We start from the raw sequence: 17,403 nt of genomic DNA, 5'->3' as shown, positions 1-17,403 counted from the left end.
CCTCCAACCCTCCTCTTCTCTCATTCCCTCCGTGTCCCCCCCCCCCCGCGCTTTCTCTCTCTCTCTTCCTCCATCTGTCCTTGTCTATCCAAACCAGCTCCACCGTGTTATACCCTTTTACTCGACCTCTTACTTGCTCGTCCACCCGATTCGCGCATCACCCAAGGCCTTTCTGCCTCCTTTGTTTGTGCCTTCTGTGTTCGCCTTTTAAACTTAATTCCCATTTTTCTTCTTCTTTTTCTTCTCTTCCATTTCCTCCCTCGATTTTTTCCCCGTCTCCCTCTTTCGGTGGACGCGGGCGTACCACCACCTCGTGGAAGAAGAAGAAGAAGGGACAATGGGAGGCCTTCCGCCGGGGATATTGGTCATGGGTGCTTCGGGGGTAGTGGAGGAGTCGATATTTGATATTGATTGGGAGTTTTTAGCGGGCACCGATGGTCTCGATGCCTTACAGTGGCTTTGGACGGTATAGGTAGTTTTTGGGACCTGAGTCTGTTTTTTTTTTTTTGGTCAGTGGAAGGGGGTTGATTACTGAGACGGTTTTTCCTTGGTCTTGAGTTATTGGTACTTTTTTGTAAAACACGCCGCAACAAACACCAGTGGTACCAGGTTGTTGTCGATGGGATTCTGCGGATCTTTAGGTGCGAATTCACATTTTATTCATCATTTCAATGTAAAGATTCTTTATTCTACTTTACCAAATAGTACAAGTTATCAAATAGGACTCTGTCAATCTGAGTAACAGTAGTATTTTTTTGTTAGGGGGGTCAGTGTATCCTTAGACTTTATTCGAGGATTCACGAAAATTCTGCATCTCGATCAGCCTAAACCACAGAGCTACTCGTGAGATCCATGGTCTCTTGTGTCACACAATTTACAGACACATCGATGGTAGCCTTGCATCGATAAACCATGGACTGTTAAACTCTAAACAGTCTCTACTGATCGAAAACCGTGTCTGAAAACAACACTCGATACACATCGTTCCCCACTAGCTCCGACATATTCGACCACTCAACCCCATGGTGTTACCAAAAACGTCTCCCTCTAAAAAGAGAACTCAAGAGAAAGCTGGATAGAGAATCCCAATCGCCAACGGGCCCGCTGACTGATGATGTAAAACAGACACAGAGAAGTCCCTTTGTAGACCAGAGACATGCAGAGTAACATTGTGTCTTTCCGCCAAGAAGGAGGAAAACATCGTCCAGAAAATGAAGAATAATGGAGAGACCAAGGGGAACAAAAAAAAAAAGAAAAAAAAACACGAAAGAAACGTCTCCGGAGGACACGAGAATCGCTCGTGGAGTGTGGTTTGAACAAGGACAGTTTCACAGAAGAAGAAAAGCGACAACGGGTATCAAACGCGCGCGTGTACCTGCCGCAGAGAGAAAGCAGGAGGGAGATATCGAAAATAGAGAGTGAGAGAGGGAGAAGGTGGAGAGAAAACGGGGGGGAGGCCAGAAGGTTGCGCCCGCCCCTGGCCCAGGGTGGGGGCAAATTCTATCTGGTATCCCTTTCTACTTCGCCAGGGTGCATCCAGGGGGATTGTCATCCCCTTTCCACACCGGTGTGGTTCCGTGTCGCGTCGTGGGTGTAGACAAGGCCAGAGGCGCGCGCTCTGTGTATACTGGCAGAGGGAGGAAGGGGGATGAATCGAGCGTAGGCGGTTTCTGTGCGCTGGAGAGGGATGGAAGCTGGTTAGCCGGACAAGGAGGAGGGACCACCACCGTGTGGCGATTGCCACCGAACGGGGAAGGGGGCCAGAGGGTGAAGGACAGAGCAGTAGAGGGGTGAGGTTGAAGAGGAAAACGGGATATAGTCGGGGGTGTCCCATGCGCCGGCGGTTTCGTTGGAGAACCTACCGGCTGACCGTGTAAAGGTCGCCGCTGCCGTGTTCTCTCTTCTTCCCCTCTGCTGGTCTTCTTTCTTCCACTCCCAGCGGCTTCTTCGGTGTGTCCTTTAACGAGTCCAACCAGCTGACAACGACAAGACACAGGGTGGGAGGAATAATAGGTAGTGCGATTATGACTAGTACTTTCATACTAGGTCTAGTAGTTTTAAAAAATTGTTCAGTGTTCCAGTAACGTTCACCAACACTGCCCTCCTTAGCGACAAGGTCCTATCAAAGAAATAATCGTTTTTCAAGATTCTTCGAAATATTTCGAGCCTCGTATGCTTTTCACGTTGTAGTGAACGCTGGAACTACCGAACCAATGACGGATTTCAGTTTGTTTATTTTACAATTATTTTAAGGATGGAGATACTTTCATCGGAATTTATGTTAACCTCTAATTTCTTTTATATTGCATTGCGTATTACACGTACAGTGATTACTCGAAGAATGTGACACAAACAACGGCGTTATTCCCACCATTAAAATATTTAAACGGTCAGATGTTTGAATAATCAGGTCGTAATATCGTAAATTGCCCTATATGGAGTGAAACGCAAGTAAATAAAAATTTAGTACTTTTTTTCCAGAGTATATACAGGGAAACCCGAATTTTCCCTATAGGGAAACGTACCACACAGTTGAAAATTCGTGCAAGTTATTCTGTGTTCTGATGAGCTATCGAATTGTGTATCACAGATCCCCAATCGGTCTAAGGACACATTTGGCCCCTTTATCCTACTCTACCCTTTTGTACCTTTTTTCTGTACAAGCCAATAGGAATCATTTTCGCTGGATGGTCAGACTGACAGTACACGTCGTGCTACCATCTCCACACGAGGTACAAGTTTTTAGCCAAGCTTTCAAATTTTCTAAGACCAATGTTCACCATTTAATTGGTATTACATCGTATATAGTATTCCATCATGGAAGATGATAATTGCCCAGGATATGGTAGAGGATCTGAAGAAGATAGACAAGGGGGTGGGGGGGAGCACGGAAACCAGAGTCCAGGAAATGTGTCATCTCGCCAGGCGCGCGAAAGAAAATTTCACGGGACAGAGAGGAGAGTGGAGGGGGAGGAGTGTTCGATGCGCGGTGAAGGTGAGAGGGCGACTGAAGGATGAATGGTGGGGGGAGGAAGAAGGAATGGAGGCTGCTGGGCTCCTTGCGCGGCACGTCGGGGAAGTGGGTACCATTAAACGTCTATAAAGTATTGTCATCTCCTGCGGTGGAGCTGCTGACAGCCACTCGGACCGCGCGAAGGACGCTTTTAAGCAGACCACCACCACCCCCAATTGTGTGTGTATGTGCTGCTGTTTTTATCCAGCACGTGTGTATGTGTGGGGGGGGGGGTAAGACACGTGGGACCAGGAAGGAAATGCATCATCGTTAGAGGGGAAACGTCGATGGCTATCCGTCTACCACAGAGTTGGGCATAATTTCGATTCGAATAAATACATCGTGAAAAGCTGCAGTACCGTCATCATGAGCTTTAAACAGTGATTATTACATAATGTCTTGGCAGAAGGGTCGACTCGAGATCACTAAGGAAGTATTATTTTATGACAAAAATTGGAATCGCCACGTCTGAGTGACTAAACATGATGAAGTATTTTGGTCTTTTATGATTGGAAACTCTTTAAATCATAGGTTCCCAAAGTGAGCGCTACCAATCACGCGTTCTAGTTATTTTATTTCCTTTAATTTCAATTTAACTATTCAAGAGTTACATACGCAACTACACTTGGAAATTTTGATAATACACAGATAGTTTCCTCGAAGGGGGCACTGAACAAAAAGAAGTTTGAGAACACGGGGTGGTGAGCCACTAAAGCTTGGGAAACTATGCTAATATATATTATCTACAATGTTATCTACTATGTTAACATATATTATCTATAACTAGATAATGAATTCGTCCATCTCCGGTCTACCGTGTCGCGAGGACCCAGTCCCCTGGATCACAGCCCCAATTACAAGAATCGAAGATACTTTTTTCGCTTCTCCCCTGTATGATCCAGCTCGACTGGAACAGAAATACCGGAAATAATAATCCATCAATGGTGTGATTCTCCTTCTGAGAAGAAGTTGTGTGGGTCCTTCCTGTGATTACTTAGTACAACGTCGATTTCTGGTGAACCAAACATAGCGTCCGTCGACGAGTAGGAAAGGTATCGAAGGACACGTAGAAAAGAGAGAAAATAATCCTCGGAATATATGGGTATATATCGATACACAGGAGAGAGGTTTGCGGCCAGGACCAGCGGGGTGAAACCCCACCATCCTCTTGCCCTTTTCCCGATCGAGGGATGGCTGTGTGTGGGGGGGTTGAAAAGTTAGGGGGGGCAGCAGAGAAACGAAAACAGAGGGAGCTGAAGTGCGCGACAGGTGGAGAAACACCACCACCACCATCACGGATTGGGGAGGATTTCGGGGGATGGTGAGGAGAATCCAGCTTGGCTGATGAGCCAGAGAGAGCGATGTAGGAGGAGGGTAGCCTAGCGAGAACGATCACAACGGCGGAGAGGGCGATTGTAGGGGGGAGAGATTCGAGGGTGAGAGTCGACGTAGTGGGGGATGGGTGGCAGAGGTTCCCGTGCGTTTCGTTGGAGAACTCGCAGAGCACACACCAGACAAACCGTAAAGGTCGTCTCGTCGTCGTCGTCGTTGCTCTCTCTCTCCATATCGGGGACGAATAGAAGCCGCCCCCAACAAGAGCACCAGCTGGCCAGAGCCAACGTCAGCAGCAACGAGGGAACGGATCCACAGTCGTCCACCGTGTGCCCCAGCATCGGGATCGTCATCCCCCTCTGTGCTCTGTCTCTGGATTTCACTACTCGAGATCATCTGTTTGGCTACCAGAGCAGTCGGAATAAATTCGTATACAACCGACAACAACATCCCTCTGTGTGTTATATATTGGAGGGAAAATATGGAATGTCTCGACGGCGGAGGATCGTTCGAGGACCGATTGATCGATCTATTACGAACGTTGGATCGATGGAAAACCAGTTTGAAGGACGAGGAGGAGGAAGAGGGTGGCGGTTTCGAGGCGACGTATCAGCTGAGAAGATGGGCCAGTTGCTGGAATCTTCATGATCGTTGGCTCGAGGAGCCTCTGCGTTGATCGACGACGCACCCCCACGGTGTTTGGCGTGAGTAATCTCGAGGAACAGATTCTTGTAGATTCTCTTTGAAAGCTTCTCTTTTTTCACCCCTTTTTGTCTCTGTTGTGTTTCCCTTATGTGCGCGTCGAGTCCACTGTGCGTGTGCTCGTTTCACTCGATGACATATGAATAAACTTTCGAAAGCTTCTATTCTTACACCTGTTTTTCTCTGCCGTTTCCCTCGTGTGGATGTGTGTGTCGAGTTCACTGTGTTCTTTTTCAAATTCACTGGATGCCGTATGGGTACACTCTGCGAATGCAGATTTTTGGGGGTTGATTTACAGGAACTGGAGTCAAACCTGGATCCATTTACATTATTTACTGTTCTATTAGGTTCCAACGAAAATAAGAAATTTCTTCGAAATTTAGCAAGCTTTTAACCCTTTTCAGATCTGGTGGTCATATCTGTGTACATGAAGTTTCTTACAATTTCATACAAAGCCTTAGGTACAGTTTGTTGCAGACCCATATTTTTCTTATAAGTTTTAATTGTTTCATGTTCTGAATCCTTTCAGTAGGTCCAGTGAATTTAGGATTAAATAACAAACTTCTAAACAGTCTATTGCGTTAAAATGTGTAATCAAATATTTGTTTATACTTAAAAGAAAATTCAGGTCTGAAAGGGTATAGTGAATTCTAGAGAATCGTCTGTGTACTATAAATGCATAAAATCTGCAGGCAGCAATATGACTAGAGTCTACTATGTGTGCTCTTTCAAATTCGCTCGATGACTGTATGCCTGGAGCACAGCCGCGAGGCTGTAAAATAATATATCAAGTACCGATCGGATAGATCACAAGCATCATCAGTTCCGCTTGCTCTATGCACTGCTGTTGCCTTCTGTGTTCTTCTGTTTTTCGAGGAACGGGGTTGCGCAACCGGAAAACGCAAATTAAGCGTGTAAATACGAAGGCCCGTTGCTGCCCGCGTATATTTGCGTTCTTGTATTGTCTCCTCGTTGTGTGTTTCCTCCCCCTTTCTTCGTCCGTCTTCTCGAGGAAAAAATTGACTAAGAATCGTCACTTTCGAAACGTCGAAATTTTTTGGTCACGAACAACCAACATTTTCGCGTTATCGTCGAGAATGAATTATTTTATCGAATTGATATCGAATGGTTGTGAACTTTCGTATCACATGAATCATTTCGATTCAGTCAAGATATTTTCATTAAGCATTTTTATTCTGCATTTCCTAATTCCTCATATATTTAGTCCCTTCAGAGAGGACAATCGAGTGGAATGGGTTGTAGATGATATTCTTGTTGTTGTTTTTGTATGGTAATGATCAGATATCAGTTTTTTTTTTTGCTTTTGGAATATAAATCACCGGAGGTAAAGATTTCATCGATGAACCATGTTTTTTTTTTATGTTTTGCTGGGAAGTAACAAAAGGGAATAATTGCACCAGCCAGCCAGCCGCCTTTAGCATTTATGGCCTTTTTATTGGAACGGTTCGAAGTGCATAACGCCCGCAGAGCTGTGTAATACTGAGTCACGTCGAAAGACACTTGATTAATTCACGCGGAATCCGATGTAGGTGATGAGATACATACAAATTAGTCTTAGCTCCGATTCTGGACCCTGTTTATTTCACCGAACGAACACGCCATATGGTTTCGTCGTATCCGATATATTATCAAGCGATCTCCGGTGGAATTTTGTATCGACTTGTGCAGAATTCAATTTGCAGACCATACAAAACCAATCAATTTATTTAAATTACTCTTTTTTTTTTTTAAATTTACTCGAAACCTGTTTCAGTGGGCTATTTGAGCGCAAGCTTTTGTATTCTTAGATCTTTTCTTTCTAACCCTAGATAAGTGTAATTACTAAAATATATCGACAGGTAACCTACAAATACGTCTCAAATATATTTTTTCCTTGACTAAATTAAATCATAATGAGAATAGGAATATTATTAGACCATATTTCGTTTATTTTATTTAACCAAATCTGAAAAAGGATTAAACAGTAACGAGTTCGGGGAAAAAATGGCGCGATTCTACATATTTCGGCCCACACGTAATAACTCAAGCACCGAGAGGGGGACACAATGGTCGGCCTGTACGCGTAGTAAATAATCTTTTCTATCCTAGAAAAAACTCTTCGGTATTTCCCTTGGCCAGTAAATCAAGAAAAGCAGACCTTCACCCCCTCCCCCACGGTATTCCAATTTCATTTTTATCGCGAGATGCAATTTCATTTCACAACGTGAATTGTGTCTGCTATTTCACGACCAACTGCTTTTTACCTTCGCCCCCTACCCCTACCCCCTACCCCTACTCCCTACCCCGGTTTTTATTTTCACGAGAAACAGCGCACCGTTAGATAATGTAGAATCGGATAAGAATCGGAGATGGACAGTAAATCAAGATAGTTTGAAATTGCCGCGCGCGTCACGCGGACGGACGGGTCCATTGCGACGACAGGCGCAACGATGTGAACGGGTGGGGGGGAGGGATCTTATTGGTCCGTTCCGCGTGCGCGGGGTACGATGGCGCGGGCTGAAGACGAACGCGCAAGGACGAATTATATAATTCGATACACGATGTCCCCGTCGATGACGATCGAGTCTGAACAATCCAGTGACTCCAAAAGGAATTGTAATATTCTTCTTTCTGTGGAATTGAAAAAAACGAATCGTGGGGTGGATGCAACACCCAGATAGCACATGACGCTTAACCCCCATCTGTCCCTTGTGTCAATCTGACAGTTTTCTCCTAAGAAATGACGTTATTCTGTCATGTGTAGGTAAATTTAGATGATACTTCGTGATTTTTACTTTGACGAATTTGCAAACTTAACGATTTATCACTTCATTGTATTAATTTTTACCACTAGGGCAACTTGACACCGAGAGACAAAGTAAGTTGGGAAAATGAGGGACGGAGAAGGGTTAATGACGTCTACAAGACTTCTTACAATGGATGGCTTATTTTTGACTGCTTAACAGACATACGAAGTTTCACCAAAATCGGAGGAGGACACTTCCTTGCCTTCCCTTGTTGCGTTCTTCTTACTTCCCTGTTGTTATTTTTCTATGAATATTACGGTTTTAGTATTTTACTTCATGTTTGGTGTAGTACTAAACGGCGCAGGGGGGGAGGGGAGTCTTGAACGATGCGCTTGTGTGGCGCGTTCGAAGCCAAGGTCAGAACCGTGATGTCGGGGCGATATTATCGATCTTCCTTACTATTTATTCCGTAGAGTTGATCGGTTTAGTTAGTGTCAAGCTCGTATGTGTCTGACCTTGTTTCTGAATGATTGGGGGGATTTGTTTTTTTTTTCTTTTTTTTTTTTTTTAATCTTATTCAGTGTAATTCACAATTAAGGTGTATTATTACAATTACAAAATTCGATAATTCCTCAGGCTACTAGAAAATTTTATTATACAATACAATTTAGTTTAGTATACATTCAGTGCTGGTAATTCCAGTGTTAAAGTATAATCAAATTTACATGAGCTCCTCGCGTTCTTCCTTTCCGCGTACCCGTGACATTTCTCTGTTCTTTTAACAGTGGTATATACTACGTCTAACAACGATGCATTTCGTTTGCTTGTTTTTTTCCCGGTTCCTCTCTCTGCCGACGTCGCGCGACGATCGATGACGCCGATGGAATGGGACGCAGTGAGCAGGCTCCATTGCGAGTCCGAGTCCTTCAAGATGGACTTGATACTGGACATCAACAGCTGGCTCTACCCTATGGAATTGGGTAAGTGTTCGATGATTATGAAGTGTTATGGAAATAATAGGACTCGATGTGGAATTCCTCCTTTTCGAAATGAATTTGAATTGAAAATTCATTTTCGATTGAAAATGATTTCAATTGAAAAATCATAGTCGAATGAAAATGATTTCAATTGAAAATTTATTTTCGAATAAATCGCAAGGTTGTCGGGTAGATGTCCCAATTACTGCGTTAGGTGGGACACCCTATGTATAATATTTCCATTTTATCCTTCGAGTGAGTCTTCCGAAATTAGAGGGAGGAAAATTCGCGAAACTTTTATATTCGAGGGGATAATAGGACACGAGACTCATGGTCACGTTTCACCGTCTTCTTTTCAATACTGAAAGGACAAAGGAAAATGTCGAACCTCTCTCCGTGTGTAACCCAAAACGCCGCCCGCCTGCCTTCAGCCAGCCATGTTTCCTCTATGCTCTACAAGGAGAACTTTTACGCGAAAAAGATATTCTCTCGGTTGGATTTGACGTGTTTTCATGACTCGTGTGTGTGTGGGGGGCTGTCGTCGCGAGAGGAAAGCAATTAAACTGTCTTCGCCGACGATGACGGGGGTTAGGTTGCGCGCGCGCGCGCTCGAGTCTTGCATCCGCATGAAAATTCTGTTTGCCATATCGCTGGAACGCCTGTCACAACTCCCATGTTTGTTTACACTCGGGCCCGTCTCTCACGAGCAGCACCGTGTGTGTCTGTGTGTACTTGATCGATACACTTGCAAGCGTAAATTTTACAGAGTGGAAGGGAGGGGGAAGAGGAATTCGTCACCTTCAGTAGGGATGTTCGATTCCGATTCGATTCTTTAGAATGTCGATTCCCTTGGTTAACACGTCACTGCCATGAATAACACATACGCTACCGGCGAATACAGTAAATCCTCGATGAGTGTTCAAAGGCTCCTTGGCAGTGACAACAAGAGGTCTTCAGGTGTAACGCTGATTTTATAATGAGGTTTAGGACAGTTGTTTGTATTCCACTGGTGCCTTGCTATATATCAAAGATTCCTACATATAATTATATTTCGAGGCTCGTTCTTCGAGATTACATTTAGTAGTCCACTTTGTCTTGACAGTTACTCAAACGCGCGTGAACGTTTTTTTCCGTCAAAAAAATTACATTTACTTCGATTTATTTGAAGTTAGAACTACGGGAAAGGGAAAAACGAGATGGCGCTCATTGAAAAGTAGAGATAGGAGTAGAGAGAAAAGCAGCAGGGCAAGAAGTCCCGTCGATGTTAAAAAAAAAATGATTAAGAGTCATCGAGGAAATCCTGCTTTATCCTGTAACGTTATTAAGAAGTATAATTATATTTTCATTTAGGTGCCAGGCCGTTACCATTTTAGCAATCGGGGAAATATTCGGTAGACTACTCCCGCTTCATATTTAGATCCTCTTCTACAACGAAAATATCCATCGTCCGGCGGAGGGGGGGATTCTGAAACGTAGAAGATTTATTTACGCTCGTGAAAGTTACGGAACGTCTGAGACGACGCATTTGGCGCAGACCAAAAGCTGAGTTTTCTATTCTCCTTGTTGAGCGAATTTTCGAGAGTTCTCCCGCATCCGGTCGAGCCAATCACCACGCATGCCAAAACCATCGACACACGCCAAGATCGTTCACGGAAAAAGGAGACGTGACGAGGCGACGATGTCCGTCTCTGTCTCGAGAACGTGAGCATCGTTTTGTGTGTCCGATGAATCGATATATCTTCACCGTTCCCAGGGATAAATCGATACTGTCAAGGTATCGATACTTTTTACTCATAACTTGTATCGAAAAAAAAGTATCGAAATCTACTTGTATCGAAGGAAAATGAATACAAAGTTCCTTTTTAATAATATATCATTTTAACGAAGATATATATTTCATTAATGAACATTTATTACCGAAGGCAAATGTTGCTATTAATTATTAACAAAGTAATATACCTGTACTACAACCAGCTTCACATTCATTTAACTTTCATATCGATTACTCGCTCCATTCGATGTGAGTACTATTTTTTTTTCGATACCCAATATATATCGCAGCCGACAGTATCGATACTAAAAATACCTGGTATCCAAGCGGAAGTATCGATTATTTACTTGTATTTACTTGGATCGGTTCTTCCCCCCCCCCCCCCGACTCTGGTGGAACGTGAGAGAGACACGTGTTTTCACGCTCACGGACACACGTGCCCCCTGGGTCAGGCTTTTTATTCCTGTCACCCTTCCTCACTTTTCTGGCTAGACGTCGGATGGACGACCCTGGTAATGGACACTCTGGAAGGAACGTGTTGCGCGCGCGCGCGCGCGCTGGGCAAACTTATCCCCGGCGCTTTGTAAAATGCTCGAAGCTGAGAGAGATCTCCGTTGCTCCTTTTGCAACGGAACACACCTTCGTGGCGGAGCACGTGATAAAGGGGAATTGAAAATTATTGTAAATGCCTGGACAAATTACGTACCGGTTGCTACTTAACCCTTTGCGCTCCGTGCATTTTTTGGCGCCTGTAGGTAGTCTCTACTCCACGGATTTTCAGGGAAAATAAATGGAGATAATGTGTTCTTATAGGCACTGAAATTTAAAAGTCTATTAATATATTGCTGAAACGTATATTATACTATGAAATGGAGCAAAATTCGAATCTCCCCACATGGTTTATTAAAAATTGGCGGGTACAATTAGTGATGTAAATTGTACAATTATTATAGAACTATTATTGTTAAATTATTTTTATATTAACAATATTTATTTAATAATATGTATTTAAGTGTGTTAAAAATTAATGAGCACATACAATGACACTCCTAATAGTGTTTTTTTACTGTGGTAAGCTTAAAAATTATTTTCTTTGATAGAGGTACTAAACAAAATTTGTAGTTTCTAAATAATAATTTTTAACGTTTCATCATTCAATAATAGAGGTTGTACCGTTGTTAGTGTTGCATTAGAATGTTAGTAAAGCATTGGAATGTCCGTTATTTCATCCCCATTCCGAGATTTCGGACCGTCCGAGGATAACATCAGATTTGTCGGTGAATTCTGTCGTTTATTGTTCGAGTTCTAGTCACAGGTCAAAGAATTTTGACGGATTATACAATAAAGGGGTTACGGAAAGCGGCGACATTAATCTTCCCGACAGACTTAATAGTTTGTCGTCCCGTGGACTAATGTAGACTTGGGGTTAAGACTCGTTACCAAACCACGTTGGGGGGATGTTCGTGCAAATTCATACTCACGGATAAGTTTACTCGAGACAGGAAATTAACCCTCGTATTCCACTTCACGTAGTTTCTGTGTGTGTGAGGCTGTACGGTAAAACGGACATAATATACACATAAAGATTTTATTGTAAAACTAGTTAAAAATTATTACATTAGAGCTACAATAATGTATTAGGTATTTAGGTGCTTCTAGAAAATATTGGGGTCAGTTTCGCGTCTGAGATATTCTAAAACTTAAATGTCCCATTTTGGATAAAAAATTATACGTCCCCAAGGCTTTCGATATATTCCTGTACTATGTTTTTCCGTATACATACTATCAGTGCTCTGTATTACTCTTCAATGCAGTCTCTATACTCCCTCCTCTTGATTGAAATATCCTGTAAATACATCAAATCCAGTCTCCGCTCGTTAGAGTTTATTGGATATTAATCGAAAATTCGAAACAAAACGATTTATACCAGTTTCCCAACTATGTACGTCAGCCCCCTCTGTAATCAGGGTGGCGGAGAGAGATAGAATCGGTATTTCGTGTGATACTGTTGCACCATGGGCAGGGGGGGAGGTTTGGTAAAGTGTGCCCAAGGCCACGTCACGCTGCAGCAAAGCAACCCCCTCCCCTGGAAACATCGTCATTTTAACTCGGCCCCACGGACAGTTCTGGATCTATCCCCGTTGATTCGGTCGCTGCAGAGGGGAGTAGTGGGTGCGTCACACCCACTCGTAACCAGCGAAATGGGGGTGGGGGTTTGGAGGGGGGGGGTGCCACCGTCCCCCCCCCCCCCCTGTCACTGTGTGTGTGTGTGTGTTTACAGATTGATATTCTTTCTCTCCTACCTTCCGTTTCGCGAACAGTTACTCCTTTTCTCTGTGTCTCGTTCGACTTTCAAACTAAATTTCAATAGCCCCCCCAGCAGACCCCAGCTTTCATTCTCTTTTGGTTAAGTCGCGGGATTGTTGATTCATGGAAACTGAAAACATCGCATCTGCACAGGGTACTTCTTGACACTCGTGAAAGCTTAAAGGATTTGCTGGTTTAATTTTCGAGTCAGAGGCAATTGAAAGAGTTGTCCATGTTGATTCCATCTTCGTAATATCGTTTGCTTTTGAGGAGTATTCACTGGAATGCTTGGTAGCTATGGTGATGTGGCCCTGTGATATAGAAAAAATAATAGTCAGGATTTTATTTGAATGAACAATTCACATTTAGATAGTGTATAGAGGCTTGTTCGCAGCGACTCGCTGAACAATTATCGGATCTTTTATATATAGTATTTACGGCAGTTATTAGTCACTTCTATCTTCCTACAACAAAATAGGCTTCAGTAAACGTACTGCTGTTACATAATACTTCTTAGTTCTGGATCAAGTATCATCTTCATTCGTTTGCTCTAACGTAAACAAAGTTCTATAACGTAGCATTGTGTGTATTAGCTACCTTGAAGTTTTCTTAGTCTGTAATTTCACCCTCTTGTCATATGTGCAGCTTATCGCGAGACGAAAATGTATATTTAACTTTCGGTAGGTAATTCTCTACTACATAGACTTCTTAAAGATTATCCCACTCCCATACAATTATCCATACAAATATTCCAACAATTTATCCTACTTTCCATACACGAGCCAATATATCTGCAGAGGACACGTATCAATTTCTCCATTTCGTTTTCAATTTTGCGGCCACAGCGAGAGTATTAAATCCCCCCCTGGATTCAATAAATAATCTTTAGAGGAGACCGTTCCGAATAAAAATTGTTTCTCCGTAGAGAGAGAGAGGAGGATAGAGTGAGAATTTACCAGGGAGGAACTCGATGTGTGCAAGAGCACGAGAAGCGCATGATGGGGAGGGAGGGAGTGAAGGTTAGTCCATAGGGCCAGGCAGTCCCGCTGTATTGACGCACGGCGCGCACAGGCTTGCGCGAGATGACGCAATGCTCTCCCCTCCCAGGTCCCTCCCCGCCCTCTTCGTTCAGCTCGTAGCACATTCTGCGAGCGAGGCCCCCCACTCCGCGTCCGCCGGTCTCGCCCCTCCCTCCTGCCTCACCCGGCAGCTCCCAGAAGTTCAATGCCAAGGTCAAAACGGCCACGGCTCGTAACCGCGTCGGACGGGCGCGATACTCGTTCGCCGTCGAGAGAAGAAGTGTTCGTGTGTGTGTTCCCCGATTGTGCCCGCGTGTCGTCGTTCGTCGTTTCCATTCGCCGTGTTGCGTATTCCACGTTTAATCCTACCCATCTTGTGTGTGTACTTTTTTCCCCTTTGAGACGCCTTTCTGCTATACCCGGGAGACGACGTTTCTTTCGTTTTTCTTCTTCCTCGTTCCACCTCTCTTCTTTGCGCGACTAACCTACATACGGGGCGGACATGTTGAATCCCAGCGTGACGTCAGACGGTGGTGCTTCCCTCAATCGGGAAGAAAAAACGAAACGAAAGTGGCCACCACGGAAATCGACGACGTGGTGAACAAAACGCCGCGCGCAATCGGTCGGAAACGTTCGTCGGTTATCGCCGCCCGTTACGCCCGAGAACAGCCGCCTGGTGCGGAGGCAAGGTCGCGAGGACAGGTCCTGCGAATACACGCGCACACGTATTCGGGAAGGACGAGGGGAACAGACAGCAGGACGTGTCCTGCGCGCGGGGCGAACACACGGATGCGTATCGCCCCCGAAGAATGGATATAAACTTATTGTTCGTACTCCGTCGTCTCTTGCTTGGCCCGCGGTGTTCGTGTTTGACGTCACGGGGCAAGATGGCGGTTTTCGGTAGCCCCCGGGACACAGTTCGTCAAAGCTTCCTGCGCCGGGATGGTCGACGATGTTCCTGGATGACACGGTACTAGACTTATCTTGATGTTCTATTCGTGTTCGCGATTTGTATTAGTTAAATTATTTGTAGTTCCTGCGGGTGCGATATTATAATTGGTTTTCGTACCGAGTTTTCGCGTACAGTGAGTGATGGAAGCATTCGAACGAGAGAAAGAGAGGATTGCACGGTTATTGGGTCAGTGCAGAAGTCTTGATACGATTTTATTAACATTAGTATTCTGGCATTACTTTTCATTCTTACTCCAATTGTGTAGAATACACCAGAGTGCAGGAAGCTAAGCCTAAAAGTTACTATTTAACACTAGAATTACCAAACAAGTCAAAATAACTTTTCAGTACACTCTTACAACGATGATTAAAATGTTATAACATTACATTTTTTTTTAGAACTTTTGCAACTTTTATTACGATATGAAAGTGAAGAAGTTAATTAATTTATAAATATTCAAAAGTTTATCATATTTATCGATCGATCAAATTAGACATCTGCTTATCATCGGTAGTTCTAGTGTTACATTTGCGTGAGGTCCACAAGGTTCAAGATACAAGAACCATGACATTTGTTAAATTACATTTCTGCTTCTACCTAACGTGAAACTTCCAACAACCCAGTGCATAATTCACCTACAGGGTTGATCGAATAGTGAAATCGTTAAAGGGTTACATCTCTTGGGGGTGCACAGTTCGCGAAGCGTTAATGCGTCTAACTGAGCAAACGAACGGTATATACATGAGACGTCACTGTCAAGGTTACCGCTTTAAATCACGCGAACACGAGAACATCTATATATATATATATATATATTCTTCGCTCTTCGTCGTTACATGGTTTAATGTGCCTGGGGATATATGCAATACGGTCGTGCATCGTTCAACGAGATAATCTATAATCGTTGTAGCGCTATTATGATGTAAGCCTGACCCTAGACTTCGTAATATGATCAATTGGCTATGGAGATTCTCCAACTATGCTTCGTTCCGTTTGCCGCCCGTTTCTTTTCCTCCTCTCTCGACACTGCCACGGCCGTCCCGTTATCGATTTTACTCCCTGTGGCGGCTCTATATCTACCGTCTCGCGATATATAGCATGGACTTAACCTTGACCCTTGCTCCCCCGACACTTGCGCCGAGGACTTCGGTTAGTTTTTCGCGGCGAGAGGCTTCGAGCGTTTTGATATATCGTCTCTAGCGGGTTTTCGTCTCGTATATACACACGCCTCAACCATATTTCTTGTTTCGACAATGATTTTTGTCCCCGAGTTTTTCTGGCCCAGTTTACGTACCCACGCGTGTTCTCTACCCCTCCATTCTAGACTAACCTCTCTCCAGCTGCCCGTTTTTCTTCGCCCCTTTGTATACTTTCACCACGTTTTTCGTGTATGCTCGGGGTATGGTGGACATCTATTTCAAAGGATCTGACGCCTATCTACACGTTATTGTGCCACTAGAGTTTTCCAGTTATATTAACAGATTCTTTCCTAATAAAAGGCAGTTAGCATACGAAACGCCATTTTGTTGAAGCATTGTCACGGAATACAGACTCCTCTCGATTATTGTCTGGCTTGTTCTACACGATTATTGTCCAGGCGTCAAGTGCACACTTTGTTGCCGAGGCTCGGGCTTAGAGCAAAAAACGAATTTACGAGGGTCTGAAGCATTTCTTCCTATGTGATTATTGTCCCGACGCGGACCCGAGTTCGGGACAATAATCGAGAGGAGTCTGTATGTAGATTCCGTGGGTGGACGTCGTCCGAATAAAAAAAAACTAAATGTCTGTGTTAACTACTGATTGATAAGGAATCTTTTGATATTCTTTTCATGCAACGAATTTTTCTTTTATTACGTCCAGCAAGGTATTATCAGGTGTAGATTCTCCAAGTGTCGTGTCCGTGAATTTGTGAACTGTTGGAAATGTTAATAGGAATTTTGCGCAATTATAACAATTGTTTTCGAGTACGTACTTACGTGATACATAGTGTCTGCGTACGGCCATCGTCTTGTCGTGACAGTTTCCGAGTTCTAATTACCTCACGCTCTCCGATCCGTTGCATAATCAATGGCAGCGGGTAGATAATTGGCCAACACGGCTTTACTACAGTTTTCGTGCTTCGTTCCACGATATGTGGAGGATGTGTCGCCGCACGGACGTCTTCCGCAATACGACGCGGACGGGTGCAGTGGAACCAAAATCTATTCAGAGCAAGTGCATCGTGTAGGTACTTCACGAAGGACGCGGGAGAGTGTTACGTTTGAATAATTCGCAACAAATAAAAACCACTGTAAATACACTTTTAACGTAATAATAAATATACAGTAGCGGACAAAAAAGTTACCACTATTTTCGATCTGTTTTATTTCTATTATTTTTTTAAGCATCAACTTAAAACTTTCAGTGTGTGCTTAACACTAGGACCTACTAGCGTTGAATGTATACTAAATTATATTGCGTAATTAATATATAATACAGTATTGCACGGTATAATGTAATGTAAAATACGTAACAACTTAAAGATTGATCTGGATATCTACGGAAACGTAATTTTGACGGGTTTGGTAGTTCTATTGAAAGAGA

General features: G+C 43.7%; 1 protein-coding gene across 1 annotated transcript in view; it reads left to right on the top strand.

Annotated features, from left to right (window-relative positions):
• The window catches only part of LOC107194960 (DNA-directed RNA polymerases I, II, and III subunit RPABC3), a 72,490-nt gene that overhangs the window by 18,141 nt on the left and 36,946 nt on the right, over positions 1 to 17,403 (top strand). The window contains exon 2 of the mRNA XM_015584677.1: positions 8,691 to 8,774. Coding sequence (XP_015440163.1) covers positions 8,691 to 8,774 — 84 coding nt within the window. The remainder of the gene's footprint in view (positions 1 to 8,690; positions 8,775 to 17,403) is intronic.

This window comes from Dufourea novaeangliae, unplaced genomic scaffold (assembly GCF_001272555.1).
Source record: "Dufourea novaeangliae isolate 0120121106 unplaced genomic scaffold, ASM127255v1 scaffold8, whole genome shotgun sequence".
NCBI classification, from domain to species: Eukaryota; Metazoa; Arthropoda; class Insecta; order Hymenoptera; family Halictidae; genus Dufourea; species Dufourea novaeangliae.
Note: the sequence above shows the minus strand (reverse complement) of the source record. Positions and strands in the feature narration are given on the sequence as shown.